General features: G+C 44.7%; 1 protein-coding gene and 1 pseudogene across 1 annotated transcript; both read right to left on the reverse strand.

The window, feature by feature from the left end:
* Window positions 1–7,401: 7,401 nt before the first annotated feature.
* On the reverse strand, window positions 7,402–9,016 carry LOC119325755 (annotated as a pseudogene).
* A 12,263-nt stretch (window positions 9,017–21,279) lies between these two features.
* On the reverse strand, window positions 21,280–22,934 carry LOC119325017 (high-affinity nitrate transporter 2.1-like). Its single transcript, XM_037598774.1, has one exon. It carries the CDS (start codon window positions 22,932–22,934, stop codon window positions 21,408–21,410), a length of 1,527 nt encoding a protein of 508 aa, XP_037454671.1. The 3' UTR covers window positions 21,280–21,407.
* Between the last annotated feature and the right edge of the window lie 575 nt (window positions 22,935–23,509).

Below are 23,509 nucleotides of genomic sequence, written 5' to 3' on the forward strand. Positions count from 1 at the left end.
GTCATCTCAACGGAATTACGTGGTGCCCTATTTAAAGTGAATGTGGTTGTCTCTAATGCCTAACCCATGAACAATAGTGGTAATTCGATAAGAGACATCATGGTACGCACCATATCCAATAGGGTGCAACTATGATGTTCGGACACACCATCACACTATGGTGTTCCAGGCGGTATTAATTGCGAAACAATTTCCACAATGTCTTAATTGTGTGCCAAAACTCGTAACTCAGATATTCATCTCTATGATCATATCATAGACATTTTATCCTTTTGTCACAATGATCTTCTACTTCACTCTGAAATTACTTGAACCATTCAATAATTCAGACTTGTGTTTCATCAAGTAAATATACTCAACATTTACTCGAATCATCTGTGAAGTAAGAACATAATGATATTCACTGCATGCCTCAGCACTCATTCGACTGCACACATCAAAATGTGTTACTTCCAACAAGTTGCTATCTTGTTCCATCTTACTGAAAATGAGGCTTTTCAGTCATCTTGCCCATGTGGTATGATTTGCATATCTCAAGTGATTCAAAACCAAGTGAGTCCGAACGATCCATTTGCATGGAGTTTTTTCATGCATATACACCAATAGACATGGTTCGCATGTCTCAAACTTTTCAAAAACGAGTGAGTCCAAAGATCCATCAACATGGAGCTTCTTCATGCGTTTTATACCATTATGACTTACATGGCAGTGCCACAAGTAAGTGGTACTATCATTACTATCTTATATCTTTTGGCATGAAAATGTGTATCACTACGATCAAGATTCAATAAACCATTCCTTTAGGTGCAAGAGCACTTATTCAGGTTTAATACTAATCTTGATGGTAGAGGGAGCGTGCGATGTTAGATCACATCAAACTTGGAAACACTTCCAACACATATCGTCATCTCACCTTTAGCTAGTCTCCGTTTATTCCGTAGCTTTTATTTCGAGTTACTAACACTTAGCAACCGAACTGGTATCTAATACCCTGGTGCTACTAGGAGTACTAGTAAAGTACACATTAACATAATGTATATCCAATATACTTCTATCGACCTTGCCAGCCTTCTCATCTACCAAGTATCTAGGGTAATCTTGCTCCAGTGGTTGTTCCCCTTATTACAGAAGCACTTAGTCTCGGGTTTGGGTTCAACCTCGGGTTTCTTCATTGGTGCAGCAGCTAATTTGCCGTTTCATGAAGTATCCCTTCTTTCCCTTGCCCTTCTTGAAACTAGTGGTTTCATCAACCATCAACAATTGATGCTCCTTCTTGATTTCTACTTTTGCGATGTCAAACAACGCGAATACCTCAAGGATCATCATCTCTATCCTTGATATGTTATAGTTCATCACGAAGCTCTAGCAGCTTGGTGGCAATGACTTTGGGAAAAACATCACTATCTCATCTGGAAGATCAACTCCCACTTGATTCAAGTGATTGTTGCACTCAGACAATCTGAGCACAAGCTCAACGATTGAGCTTTTCTCCCTTAGTTTGCAGGCTAAGAAAATCGCCGGAGGTCTCATACCTCTTGACGTGGGCACGAGCCTGAAATCCCAATTTCAGCCCTCGAAACATCTCATATGTTCCGCGACGTTTCGAAAATGTCTTCGGTGCCTCTACTTAAACCATTTAACTGAACTATCACGTAGTTATCAAAACATGTATGTTCGATGAAACATCCACAAACGACGTTTGGGGTTCAACACACTGAGCAGTGCATTAAGGACATAAGCGTTCTACTGTCCGCATAATTGCTACTTTCAACTTTCAAACTATATTTTCTCTAGGAACATATCTAAAACAGTAGAACTAAAGCACGAGCTACGACATAATTTGCAAAAGGTCTTTTGACTATGTTCAGGATAATTAAGTTCATCTTATGAACTCCCACTCAGATAGACATCCCTCTGGTCATCTAAGTGATCACATGATCCGAGTCAACTAGGCCGTGTCCGATCATCACGTGAGACGGACTAGTTAACGTCGGTGAACATCTTCATGTTGATCGTATCTACTATACGACTCATGCTCGACCTTTCGGTCTCCGTGTTCTGAGGCCATGTCTGCACATGCTAGGCTCGTCAAGTTAACCCTAAGTGTTTACGCTGTGTAAAACTGTCTTACACCCGTTGTATATGAACGTAAGAATCCATCACACCCGATCATCACGTGGTGCTTAGAAGCGACGAACTGTAGCAACGGTGCACAGTTAGGGGAGAACACTTCTTGAAATTTTGTAAGGGATCATCTTATTTACTACCGTCGTCCTAAGTAAACAAGACGCATAAACATGATAAACATCACATGCAATCAAATAGAGTAGTGACATGATATGGCCAATATCATATAGCTCCTTTGATCTTCATCTTCGGGGCTCCTTGATCATCTTGTCACTGGCATGACACCATGATCTCCATCATCATGATCTCCATCATCGTGTCTTCATGAAGTTGTCACGCCAACGACTACTTCTACTTCTATGACTAACGCGTTTAGCAATAAAGTAAAGTAGTTTACATGGCGTTCTTCAATGACACGCAGGTCATACAATAAATAAAGACAACTCCTATAGCTCCTGCCGGTTGTCATACTCATCGACATGCAAGTCGTGAATCCTATTACAAGAACATGATCAATCTCATACATCACATATATTCATTCATCACATCCTTTGGCCATATCACATCACATAGCATACCCTGCAAAAACAAGTTAGACGTCCTCTAATTGTTGTTGCATGTTTTACGTGGCTGCTATGGGTTTCTAGCAAGAACGTTTCTTACCTACGCAAGACCACAACGTGATATGCCAATTGCTATTTACCCTTCATAAGGATCCTTTTCATCGAATCCGTTCCGACTAAAGTGGGAGAGACTGGCACCCGCTAGCCACCTTATGCACCAAGTGCATGTCAATCGGTGGAACCTGTCTCACGTAAGAGTACGTGTAAGGTCGGTCCGGGCCGCTTCATCCCACAATACCGTCGAAACAAGATTGGACTAGCAACGGTAAGCATATTGAACAACATCAACGCCCACAACTACTTTGTGTTCTACTCGTGCAAAGAATCTACGCAATAGACCTAGCTCATGATGCCACTGTTGGGGAACGTAGCAGAAATTCAAAAAAAATTCCTACGTAACACCAAGATCTATCTATGGAGAGACCAGCAACGAGTAGAAAGGGGAGTGCATCTACATACCCTTGTAGATCGCTAAGCGGAAGCGTTCAAGTGAACGGGGTTGATGGAGTCGTACTCGTCGTGATTCAAATCACCGATGATCAAGTGCCGAACGCACGGCACCTCCGCGTTCAACACACGTACAGCCCGGTGACGTCTCCCATGCCTTGATCCAGCAAGGAGAGAGGGAGAGGTTGAGGAAGACTCCATCCAACAGCAGCACAACGGCGTGGTGGTGGTGGAGGAGCGTGGCAATCCCGCAGGGCTTCGCCAAGCACCATGGGAGAGGAGGAGGAGGAGGAGAGGCAGGGCTGCACCAAGAGAGATCAAATCGCGTGTTATGGGCAGCCCCTAGGCCTCATATATATAGGGGAAGGGGAGGGCTGCGCCCCCTTTAGGGTTTCCCACCCCAAGGGGCGGCGGCCTGCCTCCAGATGGGAAAAGGGCGGCGGCCAAGGGAGGATTCCCTCCCCCCCCAAGGCACCTAGGAGGTGCCTTCCCCTCCTAGGACTCTTCCTTAGGGTTCCCCCTTGACCCTAGGCGCATGGGCCATGAGGGAAGTGGCGCCCCAGCCCACTTTGGGCTGGATCCCTTCCCACTTCAGCCCATGGGACCCTCCGGGATAGGTGGCCCCACCCGGTGGACCCCCGGGACCCTTCCGGTGGTCCCGGTACAATACCGATGACCCCGAAACTTGTCCCGATGACAGAAACAGGACTTCCTATATATAAATCTTTACCTCCGGACCATTCCGGAACTCCTCGTGACGTCCGAGATCTCATCCGGGACTCCGAACAACATTCGGTAACCACATACAAGCTTCCTTTATAACCCTAGCGTCATCGAACCTTAAGTGTGTAGACCCTACGGGTTCGGGAGACATGCAGACATGACCGAGACGTTCTCCGGTCAATAACCAACAGCGGGATCTGGATACCCATGTTGGCTCCCACATGTTCCACGATGATCTCATCGGATGAACCACGATGTCAAGGACTTAATCAATCCCGTATTCAATTCCCTTTGTCTATCGGTATGTTACTTGCCCGAGATTCGATCGTCGGTATCCAATACCTTGTTCAATCTCGTTACCGGCAAGTCACTTTACTCGTTCTGTAACACATCATCCCGTGATCAACTCCTTGGTCACATTGCGCATATGATGATGTCCTACCGAGTGGGCCCAGAGATACCTCTCCGTTTACACGGAGTGACAAATCCCAGTCTCGATCCGCATAAAACAATAGATACTTTCAGAGATACCTGTAGTGCACCTTTATAGTCACCCAGTTACGTTGTGACGTTTGATACACCCAAAGCACTCCTACGGTATCCAGGAGTTACACGATCTCATGGTCAAAGGAAGAGATACTTGACATTGGCAAAGCTCTAGCAAACGAACTACACGATCTTTGTGCTAGTCTTAGGATTGGGTCTTGTCCATCACATCATTCTCCTAATGATGTGATCCCGTTATCAACGACATCCAATGTCCATAGCCAGGAAACCATGACTATCTGTTGATCACAACGAGCTAGTCAACTAGAGGCTCACTAGGGACATATTGTGGTCTATGTATTCACACGTGTATTACGATTTCCGGATAATACAGTTATAGCATGAATAAAAGACAATTATCATGAACAAGGAAATATAATAATAACACTTTTATTATTGCCTCTAGGGCATATTTCCAACAGTACGGTGGTTGATACAAACCCGGTATTCTAAACCTCCAGTCATGAGCAGCTACCATCACTCATGGGCAGCTACCATGCAAAGAGTTTGCTCCAGCTGGTTCCAAGTACTGCCGGTGTAGTACGGTACCTGCATCATCATAAGCAACCTAATACCCGTCCTGCCAGTGTTAATGATAGGAGGGATGTTTTGCTTCACGTTTTGTTAGCCAGTTTACTTAGGTGCCATAGCTCAGCATATAGTATCAACAAACGATTGGTGAAAGCGATTAGTGTACCGGTTGCCTTATCATATGTGCATTCCGGCCGTACAGCCATCACCACTTCACCAGAGCTCCCCAAAGTCCTCAATCGGCAGGCAAGCAAGTTCTTGGAAGCGACTGTTGTAAGTGCGTTTCAAACAATGTTACATATGCCAAATTGACCAACTTAATTAATCTGTGCTAACTATCCATGTTTGTGAAAATGATCGGCAGCGGGCTTTTCAAATTAATGGTGTGACGTCTTCGATGTCTTAAGGCGTCATCTTCACGTACAAATAGAACTATGGTCCCCCGCAAAAAAATAATATAACTATGGTGAAAACAACACTTCCAGCGAAAGGAGGACAAAGTTGTGTCTCCGCTAAGATACAATCAAGCGTTTCCATGAAGTGACGTTGAGTTGATCAGTGGACGTTTGCTTTTCCTTACGAAGCTTGTATATCTTTCTTAACTATATAGGGATTCTAACACGGAGATCACACGGAGACGAGGTGTCCTCCGTTGAATCATATAGGGTTGCAAAACTAAAATGATTTTAGATTGACATTCTATATAATAGTATATCATCGGGATTGTTCAGTGCATTGCATGGCTATTTTTTAGGACTGCATATGCCACAAACATTGCAACAAAAAGAAAGTGGCAATCAGTCCCATCAGAACCGTCCGATCGAGATCTAAGTGGTCTCGTACCTTCTTTCGCTAACTGTTTCCCCTATCCATCTTCTTCCTTGTCTGCTTAACAAGATGAAATGAATGATGTCTTGAAAAGAGTCTATTTAAACTCTTTGACTGCGTCATAGCGTATGTTGTAAAAGTTCTGATGCATTTTTCTGGGCACGTCTGATTTTACATAACTTGCTAGCCACCATATATGAGATCTACCGTCGATCCTGATTTTGCACGCTAATTCGTAGCACCTAATTAAAGTACTTCTTCTAGGTTACAGAAGTTTGAAGATTGCAAAAAGAGTTGACCCTATGGCTGCGAGCACATGCAAGATCGAGTACGATAGTACATCCTGTTTATGATACTCTGGCTGCACACAACGATCGATGGGTGATCTATAGCCTGAGATCTCATTAGTTTTAGGTTTTGTTTTTTGAAATGAAGAGATCATTAGTTAGACGTCAAGACTGAGATCAGCAATTAAGCGCGCATTAAGCAACCTTTCATTATTAGTAGACAGGTTTAGATGCCTTCAAGGCTGTCAGGACACGCATGCAAAAGAGTTGACCGTAGCTACGAACGCATCTTTTGATCAGTTGGGAAACTGTACGGTTAGGTACGTGGTTGCTATTCAGGCTGCAGAGACGTCGGTGGTCTAAAGTCCTAACCCTCCATTAATTGTTATCGACTCATCACCGCCATCAACAACAAAACTATCTACTATGACTCTAGTCTAGCTATATATGACTAGGGGTCTATAATAAAAATATAAATGTATTACATATTATACATCAAATATAATGCTAAGTCTCTGGCATTGCGGCCAGTTCACATGCAAGATCATCGAGTAAGTACGGAGTAGGGTGGTTGCTTATATTGAGGCCAGTTCACATGCAAGATCATCGATAACCTAAAGTCTGACCCTTCTCCATGTATTATTTCAGTTTTTAGCTACTCTTGCTAGCGAGCTACATAACCAGAAGCTTGCGAAAACGATTGCTATTCTACAAATATTTAGTTGTATGCATGTCCTCTTCATCTGTCACCGTCCACGCCAGCTAAATGGTACTGCACAAGGGCAAGTTATACTTGACCAGTTATGCTACAACATGTAGGGAAACTTGAGTGTTTTATTCAAGTAATGCATTACTGGTGCAATCATCCAAGAGGCTGCTGAGCAGGAAGCCTGGAGTTTCATCGAGCCAATTCTCGGTAAAACACAGAGTGCAAGCAGACTTTGCACAAAGGTGAGCTGGAATTTGGCCGATCTGTACACATGCTGAATTACAAAAGATTTATACTCAGAAGCTAGTTCTTAGTTCATCTTTTCAGAGGTCGGCTAACCGAAGGCGGAGGTTTCCATTGTCACCTACTTGAAGCATCAAACATGTGCAACAGTACGAAACAACAAACAAAATGGATCCATGAGGAATGTGAAGGTACGATACATTTTCTCTTATATCTCATCTCGTAACATATTACAAGACCCTAAATACATACTACATCCCTTCTCCAAGGGTTGGGTAAGCGCCCACAAAGTCACGTGGTGTGGAAAATTACACCGTCTTAATAGGGCATCAAACACCTAGACCCTAGAGGAAGTGCACGTACAAATACAGTGTATATACATATGCACATATACGTACACGGCAGGGAGGTAGAAAAGCTCGAGTCTTATACGTGTTGGGGGGTGACGTGAGGTGGGGTGGCAGGTACGGCGAGGATGGCGTTGCGTCTGCCACGCTCGGAGACGCTGTTCTCGGCGAACTTGATGCCTGTGTTGTGTAGTCCCTTGCTCTTCTCCTCCTCCGTCCACTCAGCAGCGTAGTAGTCCTCCTCGGTCGCGCCAGTGGTGGGTGGGAGGAGCATGGAGCCCCACTGTGGGAAGTGCACGAGCTCAATGGGAAGAGTGCACGCCATGACCATGATTCCCATGTACTGGAGCCCTTTACCTGTGGAGTACTGCGATGACGTGAAGAAGAGGAACTATGTGAGCCCGCCACCTACATTACCGCCCGCGCCACTCATGCCGGAGATGAGGCCGAGGGAGCGCCGAGAGACGAAGGGGATAACACCGTAGACGGCACCACACGCAGCCTCGACATAGATGGAGTAGAGGACCATGCATGTGATTGAGGTGGGAAGGGTAGTTGCGCGACCCAGACAAAGGCAGAAGGCTCCGCCGGCGGTCTGGAGGATCCAGATGTTCCAGAGGCGGGCACGCATGCCGAAGTAACGGGCACCGAGGTCGGAGAGGTAGCCACCCATGGGGCGCGCGAAGACATTAGCCAAGCCCAAACACACGGCTATGGTGCCAGCGGCCCGAAGGTCTAGGTGGAAGCTGTCGTAGTAGTACTCGGCGATCACGTTGTTGGTGGTGAGCTCAACACCCATGCAGTAGCCATAGATGAAGACGAAGATCCACGTGCGGTAGTTGGTGACGGCGCCACGGAGAACATTGGAGAACTTATCCTTGTTCATGTCTCCATTCTTCTGCAGGCTCCTCAAGTTGCCATCGGGAAGGTCTTGCCCCATGGTGAGGACGAGTAACCCCATCACCACCAACATCATTCCTGGTACGAAGTACGCAAGGCGCCATGCAGTGAAAGGCGTTGCACCACATGTCAAAATGGCATCGAAGACGAGAGGCATGATGAGCTGTGTGGCACCGCCACCCATGTCTCCCCATCCCGCCGTCAAGCCACCAACGGTCCCGATGATCTTGCTATTGAACATGGTGCTCACCCAATACTGGCAGGAGAAAAAGTGGCAAGTGAGACACCAATGAGGAAACGGATTGTGATGTATCCGCCGGGGCCCTCAATGACGGACATGCAAAACACCGCTGGCGCGGAGAGCATGACCAAGAAGGCGCAGCCATAGCGTGGGCCAAGGAGGTCACAGATGGCGCCCATGGCCAGTCTTGAGAAGATGGCGCCAGAGACAGAGGCGACCCCGGCGTTGCCGATGTCGGCCTTGGTGAGGTTGAGGTTGTCGCGAATGATGGGGATGAGCGGTGCCGCAGCGAAGGTGGAGACAATGCATGTGAAGAAGGACATCCATCCAAGATGGAAGGCACGCATGTGCGGGTTGCCGAAGGAGAAGATCTTGATGGACTTGGCCTTGTGATCAGAGTCCACCGGCAGCAAGAAGTTGATGGGCGCTGGGGTGGTGGGAGTGGAGGGGACCTCCATTTCCATATCCTCTTGTGCTGAGGGAGGAAAGCTTCTTCTTCCTTGCTCCTTGGAGCTCTCAGAGCCGCAATGTGCTCTGAGAGACAAGTGCTTAGCTAGCTAACTCTCTAGTTTGTAATGGTTGTGTTTGTGCTCGAAAAGATGAGAAGGATACATGTATTTATAGCATGCTTGAACCACTTCACTTAGGCATATTCTTTGGCATATGCTCCCGACGTTTCCTTTCGTCTAGATCGTTCCAATATTCCATTCATTTTCCCTTGAGCTCCTCAAATTAATGCACACCATTACTCCATTAGTTATATGTTTGACGTTCTCCTCTGTTTCTTAATTTGTGTGTTTGTCCAACTAATGAAGAGATTCACAAGGATCGTACATCTGTCTTGTTGAACTTATCAGGGATGCCATGCTACTTATATGAGATAATATATATGCAGTGCCAGTGCATTAACTGTTGCAAGTACGTACAGGACCGTGCAAATGAGTTGACACTAAGCTGTAGGGTTTATTCGATCCGACTGCAAAACTTGCAGGTTGAGATATTCCTGAAACGTACTTGATTCTACACTAAGTACAAACTAAGAGTTGACTTTAGGTAGCTGCAGAGCTAGCTGTAGTCTGCAGGTTACAGCATCCAAGATTAATTACTTCTGACACCACAGTTAACGCGTCATTAGGCTGCTAACTGCCACTCCCTCCTCTCTCTCTCTCTCTCTCTCTCTCTCTCTCTCTCTCTATATATATATATATATATATATATATATATATATATCGCTCTCTCTCTCTCTCTCTTGTTTGTGTAGGGGTGTGTGTGTGTGAAAAATGGAATGCATGTTACTAGCTGCTTATTTTATGGGATAATTTCCAGTGGAAACATTATGAAGAAAGCGAATGAAAATCTGCATGAAAACTATCTCTAAAAGCTTTAGGACATTCCACAAAAATACAATATGTTGTTAAGTTCATGTTATATAAACATGTAAAATTTCAAGCTCAAACATAGGGCTGTTCACAAAAATGTTCAAACTTAAATTGATTTGCGCAGTATGGAAAAAAATCAGTAATGAATAGTTACTATCATTAGTAAATAAAGTAGATGACTATCATTTTAAATTATTTTTGACATGCCTCCATAATAAATATTATTTTAGATTTGCAACTTCATGTACTTATTGAACACCATCTTCCTAACAGACTTTAGCAGTGGCTTTCCTATAAGAAATATGCTTCTAAACTTACATTTTGAACACTTAAAGAGCACCCTAGACACCATTCCGTCCTAATTTGTCGACGCCATAATTTACTTGGTTCCAGCTCTTGACAGTTTTCTTTTGGGCAAACTTTTTTTCATGGTGTTATGAAAACTGTGCAAAGAGTTGACTGTGGAGAAATATTTAGCCTCGATGTTGCAGTTGCACATGCAGGAGCTGGTGGCAGTAACATTCTTGGGGTGTACTATATATTATCTCACATAATCAAGATCAGGGCTAGTTTAAGGTTTATGACAGCTCTAACCAAATTAAGATCAGAACTATTTGACCAAAGTTAATTAACCAGTGCTATATGTACATGCTGGACGGTTGGTGAAACCAAAGGCTAGCTGTACAGATCTCCTCGTTAATTGTTTCATTCATGTGCGTTTCTGAATCAACGGAGCGTAAGTGAGAATTACTTGCAAGTACTGGTCATTTAGTTGTCAGCTTGGCAACTTGAAGAGATCACAAGGAACTCAATCTGTGTCCCCATACGTTGTATCTGTGATAAGCAAGGTTATCAGAATCGCGATTCTATTATACGATTCTACGACTTTACGATCCAAACAAACCTCTATGATTCTACGATTTTAGTTCTTAGAATCTACGACTTTACGATCCTGGTAGTGAAGATTCTACGATTTGCGATCCTACCATCAAAGCTCCGATCCGATTCAAAATCGCGATTCTGACAACCTTGGTGATAAGCTTATATATGATCGGTAGACTAAGTGCATAGCACGTAGGAGTATCTGGGAAGGTGTACACGAAGCTATCTATAGAGTTGTAACTCCAATGTACACGATAACACGACTAGGTACAACCAAGGCCGTTCGAGGGATGGAAGAGTTGACTCTCCATCCATTAGCACATACACTAGCCCAGGCATTGCACATGCAACCGTACGGATCAGTGTTATTGCCTCGTCATCGATCCATGATATCAGCGTAAACTATATAATTGATCTCCGACGCCGCTAATTAGTTGGCATGCCGATCGATCGAGATCTATGTAGAGATCGACAAGATCGATGTGTATTTTGTTTCCGATCTAGTCAGCACGACGTGTTGCACGTCGCCTAGCTAGCTGAGTATAAGTCAAAATTTGTTAGCTTCCTCGTAGTACGTTGTGTGGAAGTCAAATTTGTTAGCTTCAATATATGAGAATATATGCATACCAAATTGAAGTAAAGTCTGTAAACGATGTAATTAACCAGAAGCACTACTAACTTGCACTGCCTGTTCCTTAAGACTTACTGTTAGACAAGTTTACGTGCATGGTTAGTCGGCCAAAGTGTAGTAGCTAGCGGTAACTAATTAATTACCCAGGTAGTAAAAAAGAGCGCCAAAACAAAGAAGAGAAAACCGTACAGAGAGTTGACTCCAAAAAGACGGGCATATGCAACTGTACGGTGGATTGGTCGTCGTCATCACTGTGTTCAAAAGTCAGGCTCTTGTTCATTAACAAACTGGTTGGCAGAATCAAGTTGCATCGATCTGTCCCCGTCAAAAAATAACTTATCTGGGCTGCTGAACCACTTATACGAGATAAGCTATATATTTGAATGCGACACGTTAAGTTCATTGCCATCGGTTCAGACCTTAAAGAGTTGACCCCGTACGTACAGGGTTTATTCCAAACGTACTTTGTCTTTCGCTAACTACTAAGGCCCTGTTTGGTTCATAAGTCCTAGAACTTTTTCTAATCCCAACTTATAAGTCACAAGTCCCTAAAAAAGTCTCTACCTGTTTGGTTCCTGGGACTTATAAGTCCCTATAAGACCATATTACAACTATAAGTCCCTATAAGACTCTCCTTGAGAGTCTTATTTCATAAGTCCCAAATGCCCACTTTAAGTCCCTATAAGTCCCTCTTGTTTGGTTTAGATGAGACTTATAGGGACTTTTTTAAGTCCCTAAACTAATAAATCGCTGGAAACAAACACCCTCTAAAGCCATGCAAGATTACGAATGGACTAGTTGCAAGGGTTGCACATGCAATGGTATCGGTATGTTGGTGTCCGCAGATTTCTGCGTTACATAATCAGTTTTTTTTTCGAAAAACATTCAATCTATTCATCTTCAATCATGGTAATACAACAAACACCAGAAAAAAAATTACATCCAGATCCGTAGACCACCTAGCGACGACTACAAGCACTGAAGCGAGCCGAAGGCGCGCCGCCGTTATCACCCCTCCATCGCCGGAGTCGGGCACAACTTGTTGTAGTAGACAGTCGGGAAGTCGTCGTGCTAAGGCCCCATAGGACCAGTGCACCAGAACAGCAACCGCCGCCGAAGAAGAATAACGTAGGTTGGAAGGATTCAACCCGAAGACACACGAACGTAGACGAACAACGACGAGATCCGAGCAAATCCACCAAAGATAGATCAGCCGGAGACACACCTCCACACGCCAACCAACGATGCTAGATGCACCGCTGGAACGGGGGCTAGGCGGGGAGACCTTTATTCCATCTTCAGGGAGCCGCCGCCGTCTCGCCTTCCTGAGCATGACACAAACCCTAACAAGACAGAAAAAAAACGACTGAAAACGTAGCCCTCCCACCGGCCCTTGGCAGGATCCACTGCGCCCCCATGGCCCTAGGGCCACCGGAGACGAGGCGGACCTGCGGCGGCGCCAGCGAGAGGCAGAAACCCTAGCTTTATTTTTTGGAGGAGGAGGAGCGACTTTATGTCTATTGTGTATTACATAATCAGTTATTAGTTGACATCTAGCAGAAGCATCTAGAGACTTGAATCAATGATATGTGTACTGTTTTGTTTCAAGGAAAAGGCTCACTATGTTGCTCATCGTCAGAAGTTAAGGTACCCACCATACAACGTTTGGAGAAATACCCTGGCTAGCCCCATGCGTCACAGTGAGCGTCGCGCCGTGGATAGAGAGCCATCATTGTTCTCTTTTTGCAATCATTTGGAGAAATACCCTGGCTAGCCCCATGCGTCAGAGTGAGCGTCGCGCCGTGGATAGAGAGCCATCATTGTTCTCTTTTTGCAACGTGATTAAAGTGGATAGGTGATTTTCTGAATATTTTATTTTAAAATGATGTTTTTCGGTAATGAAGTCTCAAGTTTGATGGGTTTATGCAATTAATTTGGACGGAGTAAAATGCAGCTTTTGCAGAAAGAAACTTCCAAACATATGAAATTATGAACAAAGTGCTCTGTAGTTGCCTACAGAGCTTTTTAATTTCCCTAGCAGTGGGAACGTACGGGTAGTTGGGAAGGAAAGAAACGGACGGGAGAACGACTTGCATCAGCATCAATGTCCATGTAAAAGAAATCAAATAGTAAGTGCTACAATACCTTTTGACCAAAGGCTAGCAAAAAAAGGAAACAAAGTTCTACACACAAAATATAGCATTATACTCCCTCCGTTCCCAAATATAAGTCTTTCTAGAGATTCTAACAAATGACTACATACGGAGCAAAATGAGTGAATCTACACTCTAAAATATGTCTATATACATTCGTATGGTGTAATCCATTTGAAATGTCTTAAAAGACTTATATTTAGGAACGGAGGGAGTATATGGTTTGACCATTTGGCACGGAGAGGAACATTTATACTCCCTCCGTCCGGAAATACTTGTCATCAAAATGGATAAAAAGGAATGTTACATTCAACATTCCTTTTTATCCATTTTGATGACAAGTATTTCCGGACGGAGGGAGTAGTAGCCATCTGACCACGACAAAGTTTGAAGAATAGTGCTCGCACCGTCACACGTACCTACGTACAAAATGTAAACCAGACTCAGCATGTGCGAATGTACAAAATGATATTCCTAACCTCCAACTAACTGGGACATGCTCTGATGACTTCTCAACGCTTGAAGTATAAAAAGATATAACATATTCTTCCAACACTTGGGTTAATATGTAAGCCACAAATTTCCAAAAGAGATCTTGAAATTAAAAAATATTCAGGAATTTGAAAAACATATTTCTGTACTTAGGTATTCCTGGTTTTTAAAAAGGTTCACAGTTTTTTGAAAATACTCATGAATTTTAAAATGGAAAAAATAAAACAAACATGGTAAAAAGAAATAAAGAAAAGAAAAAACAGGAGAAATGGATTAAAACCAGCAAAAGGCCAAAATATTCCTTTTTGGAGAAAAAAATCGATTCCAAGACTTGTAAAAAAGTGCCCGGGCAACAAATTAGATTTGCCCATATTCAATATGTGCTAAATATAAGAACAATATTATATGTGTCTTACTTCAGTACAAAAAAAAGTAGATATATACTCCCTCCGTTCCTAAATATTTGTCTTTCTAGAGATTTCAACACGTGACTACATACGGAGCAAGATGAGTGAATCTATACGCTAAAATATGTCTATATACATCTGTATGTAGTAGTCCATTTGAAATATCTAAAAAGACAAATATTTAGAAACGGAGGGAGTATTTGATAGCATGTTGAGCACTTTATTATCTGGGCTTATAATAAAAAAGAGTTGGGTGATGTTTTGCTATGTGGCGGAACAGTCCTTGAACCTTATAATAAACCCACGGGCTTACCGGTTTGTCCGGTCCGACGATCCACCAAGCTTACCAATTCCGGGTTTTACAACCGATAGTCCAGTCCGTGCCGGCGGATTGTAAAACGACGATGTAAAAGTGTCAATAACTAGCAAAAAAAAAGGATGTCTTTAGCAGTAACTTGTCGTGGATTTTGCTTACGTACAGTAAGCCAATCTCCAAAAGAGTTTAGGGAACACAAGTTGAGTAAGTAGTAACTAAAACTTCCTGGCGGTGAAAGTGAGAGCTATTGATCAACTGGACGTTTATAATTGTAGGCACCGTACAAGATTAGTTGGCACATGGATGCAACTGTACGGTGGCTGGCTGCGTCTTCATCGTTCATAGACAAATTATTAGTTGGCGGCGTTAAGTTGCGTCTCTCTGTCCTCCGCCGTCCAGCCTATCTCTGGGCTGCTCAACCACTTATATGGGATAAGTTATATACTCCCTTTATTTTTAAATATAAGTCTTTTATGAGATTTAACTATAGACTACATACGGAGCAAAATGTGTGAACATATACTCTAAAAGGCATCTATATATGTCTGAATATCGTCTCTATAGTGGAATTTTTAAAAGGACTTATATTTATGAATTGATGGAGTATTTGAATGGGACTGCACCTGCACAGTTGTTGCAGGTACAGAGCCGTCCAAAGAATTGACACTGCATATTGGAGGCTTATTCTATGATTCGATCTAACTACAAAAATCGTGCAAATTAACAACTTGCTAGTTGCGGCGGTTGCACATGCAAGAGCACGGTCGGTGGTGCCCGCAAGTTTAATTCTCCGTTGTCCAGTTTATTCAGTTGGCCCAAGAACTAGTTTAGTTGTATGCTCGATCATTGAGCAAAATTGAAGAAAGTACGAGTACTCCAACAAAAGGTAGCCAAGTAGTACTGCAACATGAAGGTAGCCAGGCTGCAACTTGCACTAGTGTTTGTGTTCGATCTTCATGTACACAAAGGAGAGTATGTGGCAAAAGGACCATCACAAGTCTGGCTATATGGGTGTGCCGCCAGGGCAGGCTTTCCTCAAGCAAGTGTCCTGGATGAAGGTGCTAGAGACAAAAGTTAATGTAATGCTAATTTTGCATGAAAAACCCTGTAAAAACTTAAATTACAAGGAATGGGAGGCTTAAAAGACACACGAATCACCTCACCTCCGATGTGCACCATATGTGCCCACTGCTTCGGACTGAAGATGGTGAACATCCTGACGATCGACCCAGAACCAACTTCAAGCATCCGAGCTATGTCTCCAAACTTCAACAGTTACTGCGTGCATGATACTCATGACTCGATGATCGTTTCTAGAAGATTGGTTTTGCTCCCTTGGCAACAAATTTGTCCATGTTCATCTTCTCTACACATTATCATCACTTGTTCCTGTCGAAATGATGACGTCGTTTCATTGTCCAACTTGTTCAGTCCTTCCCATTGAAGGACCTTGGGTCGATGCGGTATTTTTAGGCATTAATGTGCCTTGCAATTCCCCACGGGTTGATACTTACTCATAAGATGTATGCCAATGACCACACAGACCTGAAGAACTGCAAACTAGTCTAAATCCGCATGAATGATGAACATTACGTTGGCCAAGTACTGAATGATGAGGATGCCTTCGGACACCGTTGCACCAATAGAGGTTTGCAATAGTTCAGAGAGTAGGATTTCACCCCACTATATAGAGAAAACAAACAAACGACACAAGGTATTGAGGAAATCCTCTTTAGGCTAATGAAAAAAAAAATCTAGAATACACAAGGCTAGCATCGCCATGAAGCACTAGGTGCACCGATGAATGCGATCATCTTGCCGCCGAGCAAAGTTGCATGAGCGGATGGACTGCAAATTAGAAGTACACAAGGCTGCTGACGGCTCACCAACCCATGTCTCCTAAAAGAAACCCTCATACTTCACCTCAAAGACCCCACAAGATTGTTGCTAGAGACGGCTATCTACCCTCTCTCTCTCTATATACACAGGAGCACTGACCCTACAGGCAAGCATGGAGGACCGACAGGTAAGCAAACATGGTGACGTGTAACAGATAGGAGGTAAGCGTGTCCGCTATATGCCAAAGCCAAGGATGCTCTGAGTAATGATCCATGCCGTGCCACATGACTGGAGGAGACATACACACTAAGGACACTCCTAACACAGTCACGACTTAAAGCGCCACCAGCACCGAGTCCCCCAGAACAGACATGGGTCTTCACTCAGGCATTGAAGAGTGGGAGGGAGGAAATCTAAGGGAGTGCCCCTAAGAGTAATGTGACGCCCGAATGCTTCAACAATGCCAGTGACGAAGGGCGAAGCTTTCGCTCGCCACCTTCCTCACACCTCCGAAGCCACCAGATCCCACTACAAGGATGGGCCCACCATGCCGGATCAATATTAGAGCTTGTCCGCTGCCACTGGTAACACCCTCATCAGGATGACCCACTACAGTTTCCATAGCTAACTACATGGACAAGGGGAGTCGCCAACACTCACTCATGGAGGCTTGCTGGAGTACAAACCATTCCAGGGCCACCGTCTTCCAACCAAAGATCCCGAGCCCCATCTCCACCACCTAACTTCATGGGTGTGGTCGACTAGAAGTATGGCGATAAGGTTCTCCTTCTACACCCTAGCAGGACAGTATTCAAGTGGCCATGGCAATTATGGCGAAGAATCACCCACGCTGACATCCCTAGATAGTGTCGGTTGGATTTAGGTGGGGACAAGCTTATGGTGGCAGTCATTATCCTACCACTATGCATGGAGTACCCTGCAAATCCCCTAGCCACAACGTCGGGACCCCATGCTGCAGCTTGATCACGAGCAGAGCGAAGAACATCATCTAATATGATGATTGCAAAAAAAATGCACGGCGGGAGCTAGGTTTTATGCTAGATACGCCACGAGGAGGCGCAGGAGGGACGTTGGAGACTCATCCCCACCGTGCCGCGAGGGGCTTTGACCTAGCAACACCGACTAAAGACGGCGAGGGAAAGGGGCCTGTGGAAAGGGGGGCATTGGCTGGGAGGGGGGAGGCAACGCGGGAGTTAAGGGGTTGCTTTTCAGCCTTGATATATGGAGATCATCTTCTACACTCTTGAATGGACGCTAGTTGGGTTGGGTGGTCAGCTCTCTACTAGTGGTTCACGATCTTCTGTCGTCCAACCTTGATTTATGTGTACTTATTGCCAACTGTACCGTATTGAACTATGGAAATGCCTCGATATGTTGTACATGTAGTGGTACAAGTTGTCCTTTGTCACATTCTTGGAAAGGTCGAAGCCGACAAAGAGGACATATGTAACATCCTCATAGAGATGCAACCATCTGCTGGTTAGCAGGAGTTCTACAAATTTTTAAACGAGTGACTGGCCTCTCAACTGGTTTACTTCTCCGGTAAGCAAATATGCCGAGACAAATTACACCGTGTACTCCGATGTGGATGTGGATAAAGATATAAGGATACAATCAAACTTTAGGTTTCCGATGACGATACGAAGTTAGACTTTTAATGCACATAGCATGCAACCACCCCGCTCCGTACGCATTCATTTTGTGGCGTATGATTTTGTTTATGTATCTCATGTTTCCAAGTTAACAGGCTCTGATTACGCAATGCGATCAGAAACATGTTTATAGAAAACAAAAAATGTTCAAACACGGAGATGACACAGAGATTCGTGACCTGTCCCAGATAAATTTGCTAGGCTGCCAATGACAGGTTACTAGTATCTAAATATTCCATCTTATACACAGCAAACGTACGGTGGTTGCTATGGAAGCGTACGGACTGCAATATTCTGGCTTCAAATTAAGGTGGGTGGTCTATAACCTGAAATCTCATTAGCTGGCGGTCGAGATCTGGCATGACAAGTGCATCTTGTCTTAAGCAAGTCCAGAGAGTTGACATTAGCCGCGGCCGTACAAGAGCAAGAGTACGGATTGGCCACGTACGGTGGTTGATACTGACCGGCTATCCTAACCTCCCGTCATGGGCAGCTACCATCAGTCATGGGCAGCTAGCATGCAAAGAGTTTGCTCCAGCTAGTTGCAAGTACGGCCGCTGTAGTACGGTACCTGCATCATCATCAGAAACCCAATCTCCGTACTTATGCGACAGGAGGGATGTTTTGTTGCTTAGCTTAGCAATTATATTGACAAGCGTTGGTGAAAGCAATTGGTGTACCGGTTGCCTTGTCATATGTGGATTCTGGCCGTACATGCATCACCAGTGCTCCCGAACGTCCTCAGTCGGCAGGCAAGCAAGTTCTTGGAAGCGACGGCTGTAAGTGCGTTTCAAACAATCTTACATATGCCAAATTGACAAACTTAAATAATTCGTGCTAACTATCCATGTTTGTGAAAATGATTGGTAGCTGGCTTTTCGTCTCGCGTATTCTAAGGCGTCATCGTCACGTACAAATAGAACAACTATGCTGAAAAGGCCACTTCCAGCGAAACGAGGACAAAGTTGTGTCTCCGCTAAGATACAATCAAACGTTTGATGTTTGGTTTATCAGTGGACGTTTTCTTTATCTCGTATATCTTTCTTAACTATACGGGGGTTCTAACGCGGAGATCACACGGAGAAGAGGTGTACTCCGTTGAATCTTATAGGGTTGCAAAACTAAAATGATTTTTGACCGACATTCTATATAATAGTATATGATCGGGATTGTTCAGTGCATTGCATGGTTATTTTTTAGGACTGCATATGCCACAAACATTGCAACAAAAAGAAAGTGGCAATCAGTCCCATCAGAACCGTCCGATCGAGATCTAAGTGGTCTCGTACCTTCTTCTTCCACTAACCGTTTTCCCTACGCATCTTCTTCCTCGTTTGCTTCACAAGGTGAAACGAATGATGTCTTGCAAAAGAGTCTATTTAAACTCTTTGACTGCCTAATAGCGTATGTTGTGAAAATTCTGATGCATTTCTCTCGGCACGTCTGATTTGACATAACTTGCTAGCCACTATATATGAGATCTACCGTCGATCCTGTTTTTGTACGCTAATTCGTGGCACCTAATTAAAGTACTTCCTCTACGTTACAGAAGTTTGAAGACACTGCGAAAAGTGTTGACCTTATGGCTGCGAGCACATGCAAGATCGAGTACAATAGTGCATCCTGTTTTTGATATTCTGGCTGCAAACAACAATCGATGGGTGATCTATAGCCTGAGATCTCATTAGTTTTAGGTTTTGTTTTTTGAAATGAAGAGATCATTAGTTAGACGTCAAGACTGAGATCAGCAATTAAGCGCGCATTAAGCAACCTTTCATTATTAGTAGACAGGTTTAGATGCCTTCAAGGCTGTCAGGACACGCATACAAAAGAGTTGACCGTAGCTACGAACGCATCTTTTGATCAGTAGGAAAACTGTACGGTTAGGCACGCGGTTGCTATACAAGTTTAATCAGTACGCTATTCTGGCTACAGAGACGTCGGTGGTCTAAAGTCCTAACCCTCCATTAATTGGTATCGACTCATCATCATCAACAACAACAAAAAAAACTATCTACTATAACTCTAGTCTAGCTATATATGGCTAGGGGTCTATAAGAAAAATATAAATGTTTTACATACTATACATCAAATATAATGCTAAGTCTCTCGCATTACGGCCCGTTCACATGCAAGATCATCGAGTAAGTACGGAGTAGGGTGGTTGCTTATATTGGGACTGCGTCGATCGTCATCAATAACCTATAGTCTGACTCTTCTCCATGTATCAAGTATCATGGTCTTATTTCTGTTTTTAGCTACTTTTGCTAGCTAGCTACATAACCAGAAGCTTGCGAAAACGATTGCTATTCTACAAATATTTAGTTGTATGCATGTCCTCTTCATCCAATCGCCGTCGACGCCAGCTAAATGGTACTGCACAAGAGCAAGTTATACTTGACAGGTTATGCTACAACATGTAGGGAGCACTAGTACCTTCCGAGGAAGTAGCACGCAGCGTGGCATCATCCTCCATTTGTTTTTCTTTTTGTGGGAAACTTGAGACTTTTATTCAACTAATGCATTCCTGCTGCAATCATCCAAGAGGCTGCTGAACAGGAAGCCTGGAGTTTCATCGAGCCAGTTCTCGGTAAAACGCAGAGTGCAAGCAGACTTTGCACAATGGTGAGCTGGAATTTGGCCGATCTGTACACATGCTGAATTATAAAAGATTTATACTCAGAAGCTAGTTCTTAGTTCATCTACGAGCAGCACCACAACAGAGTGTGATCTTTTCAGAGGTCGGCTAACCAAAGGCGGTCGGTTTCCATTGTCACCTGCTTGAAGCATCAAACATGTGCAAATGTACAAAACAACGATGAAAATGGATGCACGAGAAATGTGAAGGTACGATACATTTTCTCTTATATCTCATCTTGTAACATAATACAAGACCCTAAATACATACTACAACCCTCCTCCAAGGGGTTGGGTAAGTGCCCACAAAGTCACGTGGTGTGGAAAATTAGACCGTCTTAATAGGGCATCAAACACCTAGACCCTGGAGGAACGTACATGTACATATACAGTGTATATACATATGCATATATACGTGCAGCAGGGAGGTAGGAAAAATTTGAGTCTTATACATGTTGAGGGGTGACGTGAGGTGGGGAGGCAGGTACGGCGAGGATGGCATTACGTCTGCCACGCTCGGAGACGCTGTTCTCGGCGAACTTGATGCCTGCGTTGTGTAGGCCCTTGCTCTTCTCCTCCTCCGTCCACTCGGCGGCGTAGTAGTCCTCCTCGGTCGCCCCTTCGGTGGGTGGGAGGAGCATGGAGCCCCACTGCGGGAAGTGCACGAGTGCGACGGGGAGGGTGCATGCCATGACCATGATTCCCATGTACTGGAGCCCTTTGCCGGTGGAGTACTGGGATGATGTGAAGAAGAGGAACTGTGTGAGACCTCCGCCCACATTACCACCCGCGCCACTCATGCCAGAGATGAGGCCAAGGGAGCGTCGAGACACGAAAGGGATAACACCGTAGACGGCACCACACGCAGCCTCGACACAGATGGAGTAGAGGACCATGCATGTGATTGAGGTGGGAAGGGTAGATGCATGGCCGAGACAAATGCAAAAGGCTCCACCAGCGGTCTGGAGGATCCATATGTTCCAGAGCCGGGCACGCATGCCGAAGTACCGAGCAGCGAGGTCGGAGAGGTAGCCACCCATGGGACGCGCGAAGACATTGGCCAAGCCAAAGCACGCAGCTATGGTGCCAGCGGCCCGAAGATCGAGGTGGAAGCTGTCGTAGTAGTACTCGGCGATCACGTTGTTGGTGGTGAGCTCGACGCCCATGCAGTAGCCATAGATGAAGACGAAGATCCACGTGCGGTAATTGGTGATGGCGCCACGCAGAACATTAGAGAACTTGTCCTTGTTCATGTCTCCATTCTTCTGCAGGCTCCTCAAGTTGCCATCAGGAAGGTCTTGCCCCATGGTGAGGACGAGTAACCCCATCACCACCAACATCATTCCTGGTACAAAGTACGCGAGGCGCCATGCCGTGAAAGGCGTTGCACCACATGCCAAAATGGCATCGAAGACGAGAGGCATGATGAGCTGTGTGGCACCGCCACCCATGTCTCCCCATCCCGCCGTCAAGCCACCGACGGTCCCGATGATCTTGCTATTGAACATGGTGCTCACCCAATACTGGCAGGAGACGAAAGTGGCAAGTGAGACACCAATGAGAAAGCGGATTGTGATGTATCCGCCGGGGCCATCAATGACGGACATGCAAAACACCGCTGGCGCGGAGAGCATGACCAGGAATGCACATCCATATCGCGGGCCTAGAAGGTCGCAGATGGCGCCCATGGCCAGCCTTGAGAAGATGGCGCCGGATACAGAGGCGACCCCGGCGTTGCCGATGTCGGCCTTTGTGAGGTTGAGGTTGTCGCGAATGATGGGGATGAGCGGCGCAGCAGCGAAGGTGGACACAACGCAGGTGAAGAAGGACATCCATCCGAGATGGAAGGCGCGCATGTGTGGGTTGCCAAAGGAGAAGATCTTGATGGACTTGGCCTTGTGCTCAGAGTCCACCGGCAGCAAGAAGTTGATGGGCGCTGGGGTGGTGGGAGTGGAGGGGACCTCCATTTCCATATCCTCTTGTGCTGAGGGAGGAAAGCTTCTTCTTCCTTGCTCCTTGGAACTCACAGAGCTGCAATGTGCTCTGAGAGACAAGTGCTTAGCTAGCTAACTCTCTACTTTGTAAAGGTTGTATTTGTGCTCGAAAAGATGAGAAGGATACATGTATTTATAGCATGCTTGAACCACTTCAGTTTTGCATATTCTTTGGCATATGCTCCCGACGTTTCCTTTTGTCTAGATCGTTCCAGTATTCCATTAATTTTTCTTTGATTTACTCAAATTAATGCACACCATTACTCCATTAGTTTTATGTTTGACGTTCTCCTCCGTTTCTTAATTTTTGAGATTGTCCAACTAATGAAGAGATTCACAAGGATCGTACATCTGTCTTGTTGAACTTATCAGGGCTGCCAAGCTACTTATATCGAGATAATATATATGCAGTGGTAGGGCATTAACTGTTGCGAGGACGTATTGGGCTGTGCATAAGAGTTGACACTAGCTGTAGGGTTTATTCGATCTAACTGCAAAACTTGCAGGTCGAGATATTCCGGAAACGTACTTGATCCTATGTGCTAAGTACAAAT

The sequence above is a fragment of the Triticum dicoccoides genome, chromosome 6B, assembly GCF_002162155.2.
Source record: "Triticum dicoccoides isolate Atlit2015 ecotype Zavitan chromosome 6B, WEW_v2.0, whole genome shotgun sequence".
Lineage (NCBI taxonomy): Eukaryota > Viridiplantae > Streptophyta > Magnoliopsida > Poales > Poaceae > Triticum > Triticum dicoccoides.

Coding starts and splice junctions, on each gene's coding strand:
- LOC119325017 (XM_037598774.1), bottom strand. CDS start 22,934: ATGGAAATGGAGGTCCCCTCCACTCCCACCACCCCAGCGCCCATCAAC.